The sequence below is a fragment of the Podarcis vaucheri genome, assembly GCF_965113315.1.
Source record: "Podarcis vaucheri genome assembly, chromosome: 11".
Taxonomy (NCBI): Eukaryota; Metazoa; Chordata; class Lepidosauria; order Squamata; family Lacertidae; genus Podarcis; species Podarcis vaucheri.
The window spans coordinates 44,338,878-44,354,983 of NC_138749.1; the positions used below are offsets into that span (position 1 = coordinate 44,338,878).

The 16,106-nt window shown below is 41.3% G+C and overlaps 1 protein-coding gene across 5 annotated transcripts in view; it reads right to left on the reverse strand.

The window, feature by feature from the left end:
* The window catches only part of MCC (MCC regulator of WNT signaling pathway), a 206,151-nt gene that overhangs the window by 40,802 nt on the left and 149,243 nt on the right, over positions 1-16,106 (reverse strand). For all 5 annotated transcript variants that reach the window (XM_082191553.1, XM_082191554.1, XM_082191555.1 and 2 more), the window contains 2 exons: positions 11,871-12,034; positions 6,236-6,442 (listed from right to left, as the gene is read on the reverse strand). In XM_082191553.1, coding sequence (XP_082047679.1) covers positions 6,236-6,442; positions 11,871-12,034 — 371 coding nt within the window. The remainder of the gene's footprint in view (positions 1-6,235; positions 6,443-11,870; positions 12,035-16,106) is intronic.

Sequence of the window (16,106 nt, forward strand, 5' to 3'; positions counted from 1 at the left end):
GGGGGAAAGGTGCACATAATCTCCAGTATTATTGTTACTATTAATTTGATATCTCTTTGTTGGCCCATCTGGTTTGTTTGCAGACTTAAGTCACATCTGAGCTCTTGGGCTTGCTGATCAGAAGGTCGGCGGTTCGAATCCCTGCAACGGGGTGAGCTCCCGTTGCTCGGTCCCTGCTCCTGCCAACCTAACAGTTCGAAAGCACACCAGTGCAAGTAGACAAATAGGTAAAGCTGTGGTGTGCTCTGGTTTTTGTCACAGTGTTCTGTGGACTTAACCGTTCAGGGGTCCTTTACCTTTTACCTTTACCTTACTATCTAACTGTCAAAGTGACTCTTGTTAAGGAAAATAGTCCAACTTGCAACTAAGATGGAACCACTTTAGGCTGTTAAGCTAGTGCAAGTGTTTTCTTCCTCCTGGCAAGAAGCTCAAAGGAAAAAGAGTCAGTCTATAATTTCACTTATTCAGCTCTGTTTAAATAATTTTTAGGGGTTTCCCATGAAGAACTAAGAGATTTTATTTTCCTTGATAAAACAAATACTTTGCCTCCTACTGGTGTTTAACTGAGTTATAATCAACTATTATATTGGTCTGCATACTTTCAGTCTGACTCTTCTTTGGTTTACATGAATTTTCAAGATTATTTATCTAAGGTAATTCCAAAGTAGAGAAAGAGGACCAATCAGTGGATGGTGTGCATTTAAACAAACACACACGCACATCCGACATGGCAGACTGAAGCGCAAGGAGAGCAGAACATTTCTAGACTTCGGCCAAGCAATATCACCATTCAGCTTGCTTGCTCCCCTGTACTGAGCTTACAGAGAAACTAGATCTTCCTGCAGGCAGAGTTACCATATAGAGCATTGTACATGTTATTGCTTTCCTGGAAATAAGCAGTCCACGTGTTTGCCCAAAACCAAAGATGCATATTTTGGTAGAAGCTGTTTCTACAGGTCACAAACAACTCCAGTATTCAGGGTGCTCTCTTTGTCTATGGTTATTTTGCACAGAGGTAACACTACATTATGGACACTCTACAGAAGTAAGTAATTACCTCATTTACTAATGACCTGCGAGGGATAAAAATCCATACACATGTCATTTCTTAGTTATTGCACTGCAAAGCAGCACAATCTGTTAACTGAATGCATTAAATATCTAATTTAATTAAACCTCTAACAAGGCTCTGAAACCCCATTGAGAGCACTTTGTTTGATTACAGACACTGGGCTAAAGCAACAGCCCTATTGATTTGCTCGGCTCCAACTACTTCTATCTACCCAATTTAGTGTGTGTAAAACAAACAAAAAAACTATTTTATTTTTTTTGCAAGGGCTCCTTTCCTCACTCTCTGGGGAAATAATATAAAGTGACTCTTGGTTCACGGATGCATATATAAAATATTTAGTAGGTCAAAGAAAACATTTATTTGTGTGGCAGCTATTGACTGCATTACAGATGCAGATAAACTCCCTAGTGCTCACCATTACATAGTGTGGCTGACATGGACATCTGTAATAAACAGACTCATCTCAAGGGAAATAAACCCACTGTTCACCAAATTAGCATACAGTTCACAGCACCAGACTTCACTATTTTCCAATAACCCAAAAGAAGGATAAAGGTAGAAGTAATGATCAATTCTGTGATTACCGATCTGGAATTGTCCCTTCATATTTTAATGTTCAACACTGAAGGGAAGTAGACACTCCTCTTTGGTTACAAAGCAGTTTCTTTTGCATCCCCAAGAAGATCCTACCATACTGCTCATCTCTCTTAGAGAGAGGTGAACAGATGTGGGGTGGGAAAAAGAACAAAAGCACAGTAGGGCCAATGTTTTATTTTAAGCCACTCATTGCCATAAATTGTGAGGATTAGACACACCCATGGGGGAAAGTTTATCAATGATTATAAACAATGACATTATATGGAATCTTCCAGATTTCATATAACCTCTGTTTTGAAACAGCTGCTCTGGTTTCCAATCGGTCTCCGGGGCCAATTCAAGGCGCTAAAAGCCCTAAACAACCCAGGCCCCACATACCTGGAAGGCCTCCTCCTTTCCTACAGACCATCTTGGATGCTAAGAGAAGTGGAGGGCGCCCTGTTGGTTGTCCCATCATCCTCAGAAGCTCAGGCTGTGGCAGACAAGGAGAGGGCCTTCTCTGCAGCAGCCCCTACCTAAGTTGGGGATGTTCAGGGGCAGCCCAAGGCATTTTGGCACCTGAGGTGAAATGCCCCAACAATGGGTTGGGGAAGGAAATTCCCTCCTCCCACCCAGCATCAAGGCTTTGTATCAGCTTCTCCCTTCAGGGTGGCTAACTCATGGCCCTATTTGGGCAGCCCTTGGAAACATTAAAGAAAAAACAACTTAAAGCCTTAAAAGAATATTTTTGTTTGTGCCATGCGTTATTAATGAAAGCATATACATCTGCTTGTGTATTAAATTTGTTTAATAATTAAAAATATAAAATATGTTAATTGTGCAATTATATATATTTAATTAGCTATATTAACTGTGTATATTAAATTATATTGAATAATTTTATGATATGGAGATTTAATGCGGTGTGTGGCTCACTTGGGATAAAAGTTGCCCTGATCTACAATGACCAGCTGCAAAAAAAGGGGGGGGGGAGTTCAAAGCTCCCACACATTTAGTAGTTTTGTAGAAAAAGATTATTCCTTTAGGTTACCCACAGTTCTCTGAAGATATCCATAGTTATAAACTAACTTGCATTCCTTTCAACATCATAATCCTTTCTTATTAGGCCTGCAATGACTTCTGCAACATGACTGTGGAATCAAAAACACATGAATATTTGGAAAACATAGTCACAAAAAGAAATAGTTACAAAAGTAGATTCTTACATCCAATCCGTTTGATGCAAAGACAACGCAGGATTTGGTGTTGTTTCCTTGTCACAATTCAAAACATTTTTAGTTGTGTATCCTCTCGGCTAGTTTAGTATCTGATTAAGTGGAATGTGGTCCATGAAACCTTATATAAGTATTTAAGGTGCACCAGCAAACTTTGCTGTTTTTCCAAAAACCACCCTTCCAGAAATGTAACTTCTACATCCACATTTCTCACCTCCTGCTTTCTGACTGTGACAATCTGCGGGTCTGGTGATTAATTTTCAGCAACACCGGGGTTAGAATACCCAGCAGCGTCAATCATGTGTCAACTGTGCGTCAGTAAGAAGACAGGTCTATATAACCAAGCTAATTTATCTAATTAAGATCAGCTGTTGGAGAACAGGGTAGAAGAAAGAAGCTCTAATAAGCATCCAAGGAAGAAAGGAATGGAGGTGGGAGTAAACAGTAGAGGAATTAAACACCTGAACCTCAGAAAAACACTTGTGTACTCTTCCTCTGGGTAATGAACCTTAACTCTCCCACCAGCTGGCACAAAAGGCCATTAGACTGCCACAAGGCTAGATGGAAACTGATGATTTGCTCATGCATCTCCTTTCTGGACAGGCCAGTTTAAGACAATATATCATCCTCACTACCTTAAAAACCAGATTTTGGCTGGATCTAAACAGAAAATCTCAAAGACACAGATCTGAATTAAAACTCTTTCATATAGGTCTTGCGATCCACAGCAAAAAAATTGTACACAGCTTTGAAGGAGAATAAGAGAGGGCTGCTTTAAACGCTTTGGCCAAGAAGTGGTAAATATATTTAAGTGAACACTATAAAATGCATTCCCACTGCCAACAAGTGCTCTTCCTTGAAATGAAAAAAAAAAAAGGAAACACCCTACAAAACATCTGTGATTTTTTCCCCATGCAAGGATACATAAATGTGCCAAATCTTCAAATACAGATGGATTAAGGCAGTTTCCCTGGAGACATCGTATAGATGCCTAAGAGTTACGGTCTCAGAACCAAGACCAGACAGGGACCTGCAACTTTCAGATTCATTTTGGGCTGCAGGAAGATGAGCATGGAATGGAACAAGCATGGAAAGGGTGGGGCTTTAAGAGTTATAGGGTGAGGGGCAAAGGGAGGTTACATGGAGGAATGAAGATCACACCCACACCATGCATTTATAGCATACTTATAAGCATGGCTTTCCTCAAAGAATTCTGGGAACTGTCCCCCTCACAGAGCTAGAATTCCTGGCAGATGAGACTTCCACACAGATTCATACAACTGCTTTGAGAACACTTTTAAAACGTTACAGCTCTGGTTATCTAAGTAAACAACAAAGCAGGTTACACATGCAATCTGTTTCAGTAAGAAGAGTAGAAGAAGAAGAGTTTGGATTTGATATCCCGCTTTATCACTACCTGAAGGAGTCTCAAAGCGGCTAACATTCTCCTTTCCCTACCTCCCCCACAACAAACACTCTGTGAGGTGAGTGGGGCTGAGAGACTTCAGAGAAGTGTGACTGGCCCAAGGTCACCCAACAGCTGCATGTGGAGGAGCGGAGACGCGAACTCGGTTCACCAGATTACGAGTCCATCGCTCTTAACCACTACACCACACTGGCTCTCTCGAACACACCGAACACACACACATTAGACTGTGCTGGACCAAAGCTTTGAGTGAGATGGTTTCTGCAAATGAATACTACAAGTGTGAAAATAGTGAATGACAAAGTCTAACACAGCACAGAAAAAACCACAAGTGCCTTTAGAAATTAGTTTTTTGATGACCCTTTGGCAACAATAATCCATACAATCAACAAGGACTTGAGCCAGAAATGGACCATTCAGTCACAGTTCATGAGAACTGCTTCAAATAAAAAGTAAGAGAAGACTGGTTTTCTTCTAACTCAAATTAGCACAATAATTTTTTTTAAAAAACCACTTTAAACTTATTGTGTTCACAAAGGGAGTGGGAAGAGGAGAGTTCCGCATTGGAATATACAGTCGTACCTTGGTTGTCAAACACCTTGGTACTCGTACGTTTCGGCTCCTGAACGACTGACACCCGGAAGCGAGTGTTCCGGTTTTCGAACCTTTTTTTGGAAGTCGAACATCCAATGTGGCTTCCACTATTGTTTCTGGTGCTGCCTGCACAATCAGAAGGCAATCGGAAGCCGGTTTGTTGGTTTCCGAACATTTCAGAAGTCGAACGGACTTCTGGAAAACATTCTATTCGAAAACCAAGGTACGACTGTACTCTAGAAAAGGGATGGGGATTCTGTGGCCCTGCATATATTGTTGAAACAGATGAAGATCTGCTGTATCTTTCTACTCACATGTTTATGCACAGGCTCCCGTGTTATGTATTGCATCTTAGATACAATAAAGGGAAGCTCTCGTGGCAAAAGCACTCCTCCTCATCCAGACTTTTGGCTAATTATCTAATCTATGGCCTTTTAAACTGTGGGTGGGGGTGTTATTTTGTTTGTTTGACGCAGTCGAAATAAATTAATAATTAAAAAATTGTCCAGCAGCACCTTAGAGACCAACTAAATTTGCTCTGGGTATAAGCTTTGGTGTGCTTGCACACTTCTTCAGATACCTGAATCTGAAGAAGTGTGCATGCACACCAAAGCTTATACCCAGAACAAATTTAGTTGGTCTCTATGGTGCTACTGGACAATTTTTAATATATTTGTGTGTTTTAATACTGTAAACCACCCTGTGATCTTCAGACGAAGGGTGGTATATATTATTATTATTATTTTATTAACAACAACAACAACAAGAACAACAACAACATGTGCTTCAGCACATCATATTGAAATTTTTCGAAACGTGTTATTTGGTATCTCGGTTGTTCAAGGAAAGGTCAAGCCTTCTATCAAGTTTTTCTAATTCAACTCTCTATACAGGTGCATCCCTACTTCCGTGGGGGTTATGTTTTGTGTTGCCATGTGCATAGGTGAAAAGCATCTAAGTGGGCAGCACTCTCTAAAAAGCCTCTAAACCCCTTTCTGTTGCTCTCTTCCCAATCCAGTCCAAAATACTATCAAAAAACCCAAGGACAACCACAACTAAAATTGTGGTCGTACATGAGTCTGCCATACGTAAACTGGGGAACACCTGTATATGATAATGTGCTGAGCAGATGAGGCTGGGCAACTGAAGAAACTCAAGAGGTTGAAGAGAGAATCCATTACACGGCAGATGAGGAAGCAAAACAGTAAATGCCTTGAGAAATGGAGCCTGGAAGCGAGGATCCTGCCTGCTGCCAACTCCTTTTATATTCTGACAAAATATTCTTAACGTTTCTGTAGCAGAGTGTGCCACATAAGTGGTTACTGGCCTCACCCTTCTGCGCAATCTGTCTCGCTCCTCCCGGATGGCGTTCATGGTGGCCTTCGTCCTGTTTAGCTCCTCCTCCTTGCTGCACAGCATTGCCGTAAGGCTCTCGTTCTCTTCCCTCAAGCCCGCGAGTTCCTTCTCCCAGCGAGACCTCTCTTCAGCCAGGTTGGGATACAGGTCCCGCCCGAGCACACCTTCAATCTCTTCGACTGTCTGCAGAATATTTCAAAGGAACAATAATTCATACACGAAACACTAAACGTATTATTCACACTAACGGACACATTTCAGTTTGCTCTTTTCCATTTTACAGAAGCCATTTTAATTAGCAAATGCCAGCATTGCTTTGAAAAAAAATGAAACAATTTTAAAAAATGGTCATTTTTGTTTACAACTTGTTATATTAATGGAAGCAACTGCAAACCTATGGCATTTACAGAGTGCATTAGGCATCGAACACACTAATGAAGGTGAAAAACAGGAAAGAGTGCACATCCCACTTAATCAGTTGATATGCAAAGTGGATTGCTGCTTTGGTGAACTAACTGAGCAAAACCAAAGCCGCAGTTGACCAGATGAGTGGTGACAACCCACTAACAAAAATGTTGGAGATCACTGACTGAAGGCTTTGAGAACATTAGAAGATGCCTGCTGGATCAGACCAAAGGCCTGTCTAATCCAGCATCCTTTTCTTCCAAATGCCTTTGGGAAGTCCAAGCACAGGACATGAAGGCAATACATGACATGAAGGCCTGAAATCTGCAAGGGGCTTACGTTACAGGGGTCTGCACGCAAAGTCAGAGGGACCCCCAAAAAACCGCTCTCCTGCATGACCATTTCTACCTGTCCAATGCTGCCAAGCTGAGTGGGCGAGATCGCAGGAACCTTGCAGGCTCTTCCAGAGCCCTCACAAATCTTCCAAAAGGCTGGTAAGCAAGGTAGAGAGCTGAAAAAGGTCTCCATATCAGGAAAGCTTGGTGCAGAAAGTGATTTTAAAGCCCTCTAGGAAGGTCACGTGACCTCTGATGGGTTTTCACTTATCTCCTGCCATCTTTCAGCAACTGGTATTCAGGAACATATTGCCTCTGATACAGGAAGCAGTCTTCTGTCATAATGGCTAATCTTATGCTCCACAGATATATCTAAACCACTTTTAAAGCTGTGCACGTTAGAATCATAGAACTGTAGAGCTGGAAGGGACCACGAGGGTCACCTGGGCCAACCTCCTGCAATGGAGGAATATTTTGCCCAACGTGTGGTTTGAACCCACAACCCTGAAATCAAGGTCTCATGCTCTACCAACTACATCTTATGTTAGTGAAGGATAGGATAGAAGCAGTCTGCCCCACCGTAAACGTTCAGACTGAAAGGTGTGCCATGCTGCCATTTAAATCTACCAACTGCACATGGCTGAGTCCTGATTTAAGGAAATACTCTGTATTTCTACCGGAAGATGTCAAAGCTGAGCAACAGAGAGAAAACTATCCAAGCCTGTAACCAAAGAGTGCTGAACCGGAGAAATCTGCAATACACTGCCTAAGCCTAAGGTAAGAGGCAGTAGCATTTTAAACAGAAAATTAGTTTGCAAAAGCAGCAATCCACTTCATAGAGTTCCTCTTTCATAGGAGGAACTAGACTGCATGTGGGTGGAAATGAACGGAAGCAGCACATTTTATTTTAGTTAGTTCTTCGTTTCAAACAATGAAACCTACCATTATGTTTGCGGGAAAGTTTATTTCTGGATTACCTTCCCAGTTTGCTCATTATTCATTTATTCATTATATTTATATACACATTTTCCTCATCATTTCCAATACCTAGCGAAGTTCTGAAACTAAATCCATCCACCTCCATCCTCAGAGGTTTCGGCATTCTGGATGCGTGGGTGAACTTCATTTCTGAAGTGTGACGGAGGAAATAAAACAAGAACCCTCTGGGAGAAGCAAAGAAGCAAAAGGCACCTGAATTCTTCCCCTTTGACAAGAATTGCAATACAGAGGAAAACCCAAAGAGGATGAAAATAACTTGACCGGAATAAGAATATATATAGTAACGATACTTCTACCTTGCTTCCCAGCAATGCTTTTACAAAGCATAACACATAATACCAAAACACACAGAATAAATCAATACCATTTAAAATAGTTGAAATTAAGTCTGCATGCACGGCCCAGAAGCTTCAGCTAGTGCAGAATCCTGCCGCTAGACCGATGATGGAAACAGACTACCATATTGCCAGCACATGGCACCAGTGTTGAAAGACCTACACTGGCTTCCTGTCCACTATTGGGTCAGCCAGGTTAAAGCTTCTTGTACTAGCATACAAAGGCCTGAACAACATGGGCTCAGAAAACCCACTTTACCCCATATGTCCCAAGTTAAACACTGAAATCATCTGGAGGGAGCACTATTAGTGATGCCCAATCGACTAGAAGCATGGCTGACACCAATAAGGATTCATAACTTCGATACAGCAGACCCAACTCTATGGAAGGCCTGGGGCAAGAGGAATGTTTTTATCTGGCACCTAAATATATGTAACGAAGGTGCTAGGTAAGTCTCCCTGGGGAGAGCATTCCACAAATGAAAAGCGACTGCAGAGGCCTGTTCTCGTGTTGCCACCCTCTGGACCTCTTGTGGAGAAGGCACACAAAGGGCCTCAGATGATGACTGCAGGGTCCCGATTGGTTTCCATAAGGAGAGGTGGACCTTGAGGTACTGTGGTTCTAGGCCATTTATAGGTCAAAACCAGCACTTTGACTTGGGCCCAGAAGCTAACTGGTAGCCAGGCAGTTGGGCCAGGATATACTCGAACTGCCTTGCCCCCAAAATTTTGTATACTGTATTTTTCTTTCTCCAAGCTACTTTTAGATATATGACGAAAAGAAGGGTATAAACAGTGTGGACTGTTTCAGTTCAGTGTTCCACTCAGTCAACCTGCCTGTCTTGCCCTCTTCCAAGATACTCTACTCCACCCACCCACCCCAGTTTTCTGTCCCCTCCAACACTCAGTTAAAATTATTTAGGCCTCATTTTAGGTCTTGTTCCCCAAACTTTTTTTTTTTGTATTTCTGCAGATCTTGGGGTTCCTCCAAGCTTTCTGATGTTTTCTACATGAAAAATATGAAGGCTATATAAAGGAGCCACATGTGAATAATGAGTTTGCTATTAGTATATATCAGGCATAGGCAAACTCTGGCCTTCCAGATGTTTGGGACTACAATTCCCATCATCCCTGACCACTGGTCCTGTTAGCTAGGGGTGATGGGAATTGTAGTCCCAAACATCTGGAGGACCGTAGTTTGCCTATGCCTGGTATATATCTTAAAAGAGGGCAGCTTAGGGTCCAGGTGGGCCTTCCTAGGCAATGAATTCAGTATGTGGAGCACTCCTGCTTAAAAGGTTCTAATCCAAGGGTGGGGTGCATTCAGCCTGTGGGTTTAATTATGCCTTCCAGCCCTCTCCATTTAGCTCATAAAGCCATCTTTGCCAAAAACTAAACCCAGCTGTTCTACCCCTGACTTCAGGTATGGAGTCGAAAGAGAGGTTTCAGGGCTTTGCAAGTTCCACTACCCCTCTTTTTTGCTTTGAGACTTCTTGTTTCTAAAAAGGAGATGAGAACAAGTAGTTAAGCCGGAAAGTCAAACTTTTTATCCTTTCCTACACAAGGAGGCTCACTCAGTTGGGAGCTTAGCCTATTGGAAAAGTAGTTTCCTAAACAAGCAAGGCATTTAAAAAAATGTATATAACCAATCAGATAACCTATCCCTATCTTGATTCAAGGCCCTTTCTGTCTGCAAAGCAGGAAAATGTTTACTTACACAAACTACCAGATTTCACTTCGGTCAAACATTTACCAGCGCTGTTAACGCTCAAAGCTAAATGTGCACTGTAAGCTGCTTCTCAGTGTGCTTTAGCTATGCTGCACAATTCAAAGTACAAAAATAAATTCACCAGGAGACTTTGCATAGCTCTGGCAATGTCTCTCTTAAAATGCCAATGAAGTATGGAATTTAGGGAAGTACAGAAGGTGAGAAGAGTGAATCATCTTTTATATGCAAACTACATGCGCTCAGGCGTCTCTCCCTTTAGAGGAATTTTTGCAGTGTCTCTTCTATCTTCCATAATTTTACCCTATAGGCCACATCTCATATTTATTGTGAAAGTAAAGCAAATGCTAAAGTATACCATCTCAGGGATGGATTGAGGATTACTGCCAGCCCCTTACTATCTACTTGGCAGTTTCCAATGGAGTAATCACAGCAAGAAAGGGAAGGCTGCAGCCTTCCCTCTTGACCTCACATGTGGGGGGTGGAAAAGATGAAACCAACTGCAAGCCCTGACTTCCAAAATACAGCATAGTAGTAAAAGTACAGTGCTTCTAACATAAACACAATAGGATGCAAACTCGTGGAACAGATTCTGCATACGAGGACATCCTTTTAAATGTTCTATGCAAAAAGAAAAGAGCAGTATTACATTTATTCAGACACTATTGTTACTCTTGCTCCCAGAACTGGAAAATATTTTATTGTGCTTTTTCTTTTAAAAAAACACACACCAAAAAAACAGCCACACACCAACCTTAGAATAAAAGAACCTTAATAACCTGGCATTAAACTCTTATACCTAAGGCAAATTCTAGGAAAATAGAGTAATATTTGAACAAGAGGTCTTTTCACCTATCCTGTTTCTCATTTAAAACCCCTTAGCAAATGCAGAATGATTTCTTTGCATTGGGATATCTCCCACAGAGAGCATGTCTGACAAAGATTGATGAAAAAGAAGAAACCAAACATAGCTTCTACAATGGAAACAACCAATGAAGATAAACACAGTGGCTTCTTTCTAACTTTATCTAAAACAGACCCATTTGCTAGAAAGTCAAATGTTACAGCTAAACCATGCACAGTTGTCGGATTGCAGAGAATACCAAATGCCATCACTGTCACAATGAGCAGGAAGTTCATATTCTACTGCATTGAAGGCCCTACGCTACTGAAACCACCTACAATTAAGCACACAGTGAGACAAGTATATAATATCTGAAATGACTTCAGGAATAGCTAGGTTGTTTCCAGTTCCACCCATCCCTATGTAAACCTCTCCCCCATGCCCTTTCAACTTCACTTTTGAACCTATTATTTCCACCATGGACTGGCCTTCTCAATCTACCTTTCCTTCAGATTGTACTCTCTTTCTTCCTTTTTTCTGAATCGGTGCTCCCTTGTCCCTTAATTTCTCTACCTCTTGGGCCTGGTTTCCATCTCTACAGGCCAACCTAAAGCCTCTACAATGCACAAAACTCCTTGGTATGATATTGCCAACACAGTGGCACTCAACAGTTAAAATGTTTGTGAATATTCTCTAACGTGACAACAGGTTAGCTTAATGACAAGAGAAAGCTCTGCAGATAAGATGTCAGGCAACAACCAGTTTTCAGCCCGTTTTTATAGGTAGGATGTCTCTGTGACTTAATTATCCTTTCAGTAAAACAGGCTTTATTGCTCAACTGTTATCGGAACTGTATGACAACACGTGCTTTGATTATCTGATGAAAGACGCCATATAGGTACAAATTATGCTCTATTATGTCAGAAATTACGTAATAAAGATTAGCAACCAGCTAATGTTTCCACACCTTAATGGCTAAATCACAGTGTTCACTGGCAGTGGTAAGCTGTTCAATGTGTCTGTCCACATCTGCTACAGACAAACTGCAGCTGCTCTTCTTCCTCCCACAGACAACATTCTCCAGTCCCGTCAGCACTCTCTGCAGTTCGGAGTTCAAGTCACTACAGGTATCTGTGGGGCAGAAAGAACATGTCAGACATACATTCCAAGTCACCAATAGACAGAGTTTCCATTCAATCTTAATCTTGAGGGTGGTGAGGAGAAGGCTGCACACCTGCAAGAGGTAACTCAAATCGGCAAACATTTCTCTTCACAATCTCCCAAGCACAAACAACATCAAGGTAATCTTGAAAGTTACTAATTTACTGTGGGGCTAACAACTAGACAAGCTTGAAATCTGCGTGCTTGACTTTTAAGATCAGGAAATACTCACAAACAAAGAAGTCTTTCACAAGTGACTGAATTGGCGGAGGGGTGTGTGTGTCATTTTGTGATGTTATTGGAAGCAGGAAGGAATATCTCCTTCCCTGACCCCCAAGAAAGACTGCTTGGTGGCCTTCAACATTTTTTTCCCATGTGGCATGGAGCATGAGTGGAGTAATTTGTTTTGCAAACATCTTTTTTTTTATTACTATCTGAAGCATGGTAACTGCGTGTTGCCACAGCAGCAAGTGTGTAGATCTTGCTTCCTGCTTATGGCACATCTAGACTGTCAGCCTGGCCTCACGCTAGTGGTAATGGTGAGAAGGGGCTGGACTCAGTAGCACTTAATCCTATGATAAACCATTTCTTTTTCATAGGTACGAGAGCTACACAAAATGAGATGGAAGCAACCATTTCTGATTATAGCCCAGATAAAACCTTGCTTGGAAAGTTTGGGAATGCTGGAAACGTTTTGCTATGTGCTGATCAAGAGTAATGACTTAATCTAAAAAGGTTTAACACCAGGAAGACATTATTTTAAAATGAAGTTCATACTGTCAAACATTTGCATATACTGCTAACCCATCTGCTTTCCATTGTTCTAGCCTTCATCATTGTTCTTCTGCCGATTTCTTTTTCTTGAATAATTACAGTACTGTGTTATGTCCTGCAGGGCATCTTATGCCTAGGATTCTCAAAGAGAGCTCTGGCTCACCAGTGACTGACCACAGATAAAAACAATGGTTATTTGCTTCCCACTGGAGACCCATATAATTCTGAACCTGAGCATTTTTCCATAAATGAATATTGGCTGCCTCTTACAAGGCTGGGGTTAAGCAAGATGAGGCAATGGTTATTTGCTTCCCACTGGAGACCCATATAATTCTGAACCTGAGCATTTTTCCATAAATGAATATTGGCTGCCTCTTACAAGGCTGGGGTTAAGCAAGATGAGGCAATTTTCACAATTTTCACAAACCTAATGTTTTACATTTTAGTATTTTATTTTAGAATTGCATTTCATTGTTTAATTCTTTTAAACGGAGAATTATGCTTTAATTCTCTAAGGCATTAGTATGAGAAAAAGTTGCTTCTTCAAATATTACAGAGTCCTTTTCTCCAGGAATCTACTGATAAATAATTATTAGTGCAATGCCAATTTTATATTAATTGTATCCACATCCAGCTCAGATTTAATGGGCAAGCATTAGCAGATGTTCTCAATATGTAAGTATGGATGAATTCATTCTGGCTTCTTTTGCCTCTACAGAGTAGCATCATCAAAGCATCTAGGGCTTGAGTTCACAATTAAGAAAACACATCACAAAACAATTAATATCCAGATACTTATTACTTTCTGGCATGAAGCACCCCAACAGAGAAACAGACAATCTATTACAGTGCAAGTGCAGTACAGGAGTGGGAAAAAGTTGTGGCTACACAATTAGCATTGTAGTGAAGTGTTTTTGATCTGCATTGTCTCCTCTAATATACACCCACAATCTAATTCAATGGACAGCCAAATACATGCTAACAGAAAGGCCATTAAAATCACAGCTGCACTTACAAAGTCCCTCCTTTTTGGATAAATGGTAGCTGAATGTGGCCCTAGCAGCCTTTTTGTGCAACCTGCGGTTTCTTGATTGAAAGCACAATCCCCCCCATTATTTAAAAAATGTTTCTAGTTCCTATACTTGAGGATTGAAGCATAGAATAGGTATAATATGTCTACCAGCACTGCCACTGGAGGCACAATTTTCATGGGGACAATATACAAATAAATGTTTAATACATGTTTGAAATTAAGGTTGCCTAGACTGTAAATTTTGAGGGAAGCGGGTGACGCTGTGGGTTAAACCACAGAGCCTAGGACTTGCCAATCAGAAGGTTGGTGGTTTGAATCCCTGCGACGGGGTGAGCTCCCGTTGCTCAGTCCCTGCTCCTGCCAACCTAGCAGTTCAAAAGCACCTCAAAGTGCAAGTAGATAAATAGGTACCACTCCGACGGGAAGGTAAACGGCGTTTCCGTGTGCTGCTCTGGTTCGCCAGAAGTGGCTTAGTCATGCTGGCCACATGACCTGGAAGCTGTACTCCAGCTCCCTCGGCCAATAAAGCGAGATGAACGCCGCAACCCCAGAGTCGGCCGCGACTGGACCTAATGGTCAGGGGTCCCTTTACCCTTTACCTTTAGGCTGTAAATTGTATTAACAGAATTAAGTTTTGTATTCTTACATTGTTGTAATCTACATTGGGATGCTACAGTGAAGAGTGGGTAAGAAATCATATCATATATCATATCATATCATATCATATCATGCTGGTCCTGGTTGCATCTGGAGGTGCTATTTCATCCAATTCCAAATCTAATTCAACCCCCATAATCCAACTCATTGCTCCATGTGAGACACTCTTTTCTCTGTTGCAACATGGACACAGCAGAGCACAAGCCCTGCACACTAGACCTTCACAGGAGTCCTACAGGTATGCTTTAATCTGGGAAGAACACTGAGTAAATTGCTCAACAAATCATGTTCCATGCTATTATCAATGTGGATTGGTAAAAAGGAGAGCATGGGAGTCTTCTGAAGTCCGTTCATGTGCAAAAAGTGCTTTAATTGTCCCCATAAAAAAATATCTCTGCCCTGTCGGCTCCACTTAAAAACCATTTTCCTGCATTAGAAGCTATTCAGCTGCAAAATGTTTGTTTTTATAAATACAGTTTCTCACAGATGCACCAAGGAGATTGCTGAACTGATAAAAACCTATTTGTGTTGCCTGCATTCCTGAAGCGCCATAACAATTTGTACACATTTTGTCACATTTTACAAGACAATGGCTTGCCCCAAACAAGCTCTTGTATTCTAAGTTCTAGCCCTCAGGCAGCTTTCCTCCCAGGAAATAAGACTTTATAACAAGGCTAGAGAGACCCACATCTCAAGGAGAAAGTAGATTAAACCCAGTCATAGGATTTACAACATACAGCAAGGGAGATTAGCTGTTTTAGCCCTTGATGTTTTATTGCCTGTAGCAGTAGAGAGGCATATCTAAATTTACTAGTATATCATGACATGTGAGTCTAGCTTCGTATGTCAATGAGGTTTCTGCATTCGTGCAATGTGCAGTTCCACCTTTTCATCTCAAGATAGATTTGCATTCTGAGTGTATCCAACAGAAGGGGCTCAAAGGGGGTGGGGGGCTTAAGTGAATGTACCAGAGAATTCGGTGATAAAATAAAACACATACAAAATCAAGAGAAATGAAAATACATTTTTTAAAAAAACTTGCAAAATTGTGTTGTGATATCCACTACCACTATTTGCAGGAAACAGATGTAGCAATCAGGGCCATCTTTACAAATTTCACTATGAGGAGCGCCAGCAATCAAGACAAGCCAAAGTTTTAATTTACACTTGTCTTCTCAGCTGTGGGAACTCCTGTTCCAAAAACTGCTAGAAAGCCCCAATGAAACATATAGTGTGTGTTGTGTGTGTATGAGTGTGAGTGTGAGTGTGGGAGAGAGAGAGAGAATGAGAGAGAAAGAATGAATGCAGCCGCTTGTTTAAGTAGCTTCACTAAAAGTTTTTATATTCTGATATTCTATGGCCTTTTCATTGCTCTGAATCTGAACGACAAGAAAAGCAGACTCTTAAATGTTTTAGCCCCCACTTTGATTTACATAAGAAGAAGAAGAGAAGAAGAGTTTGGATTTGATATCCCACTTTATCACTACCCTAAGGAGTCTCAAAGCGGCTAACAATCTCCTTTCCCTTCCTCCCACACAACAAACTCTGAGAGGTGAGTGAGGCTGAGAGACTTCAGAG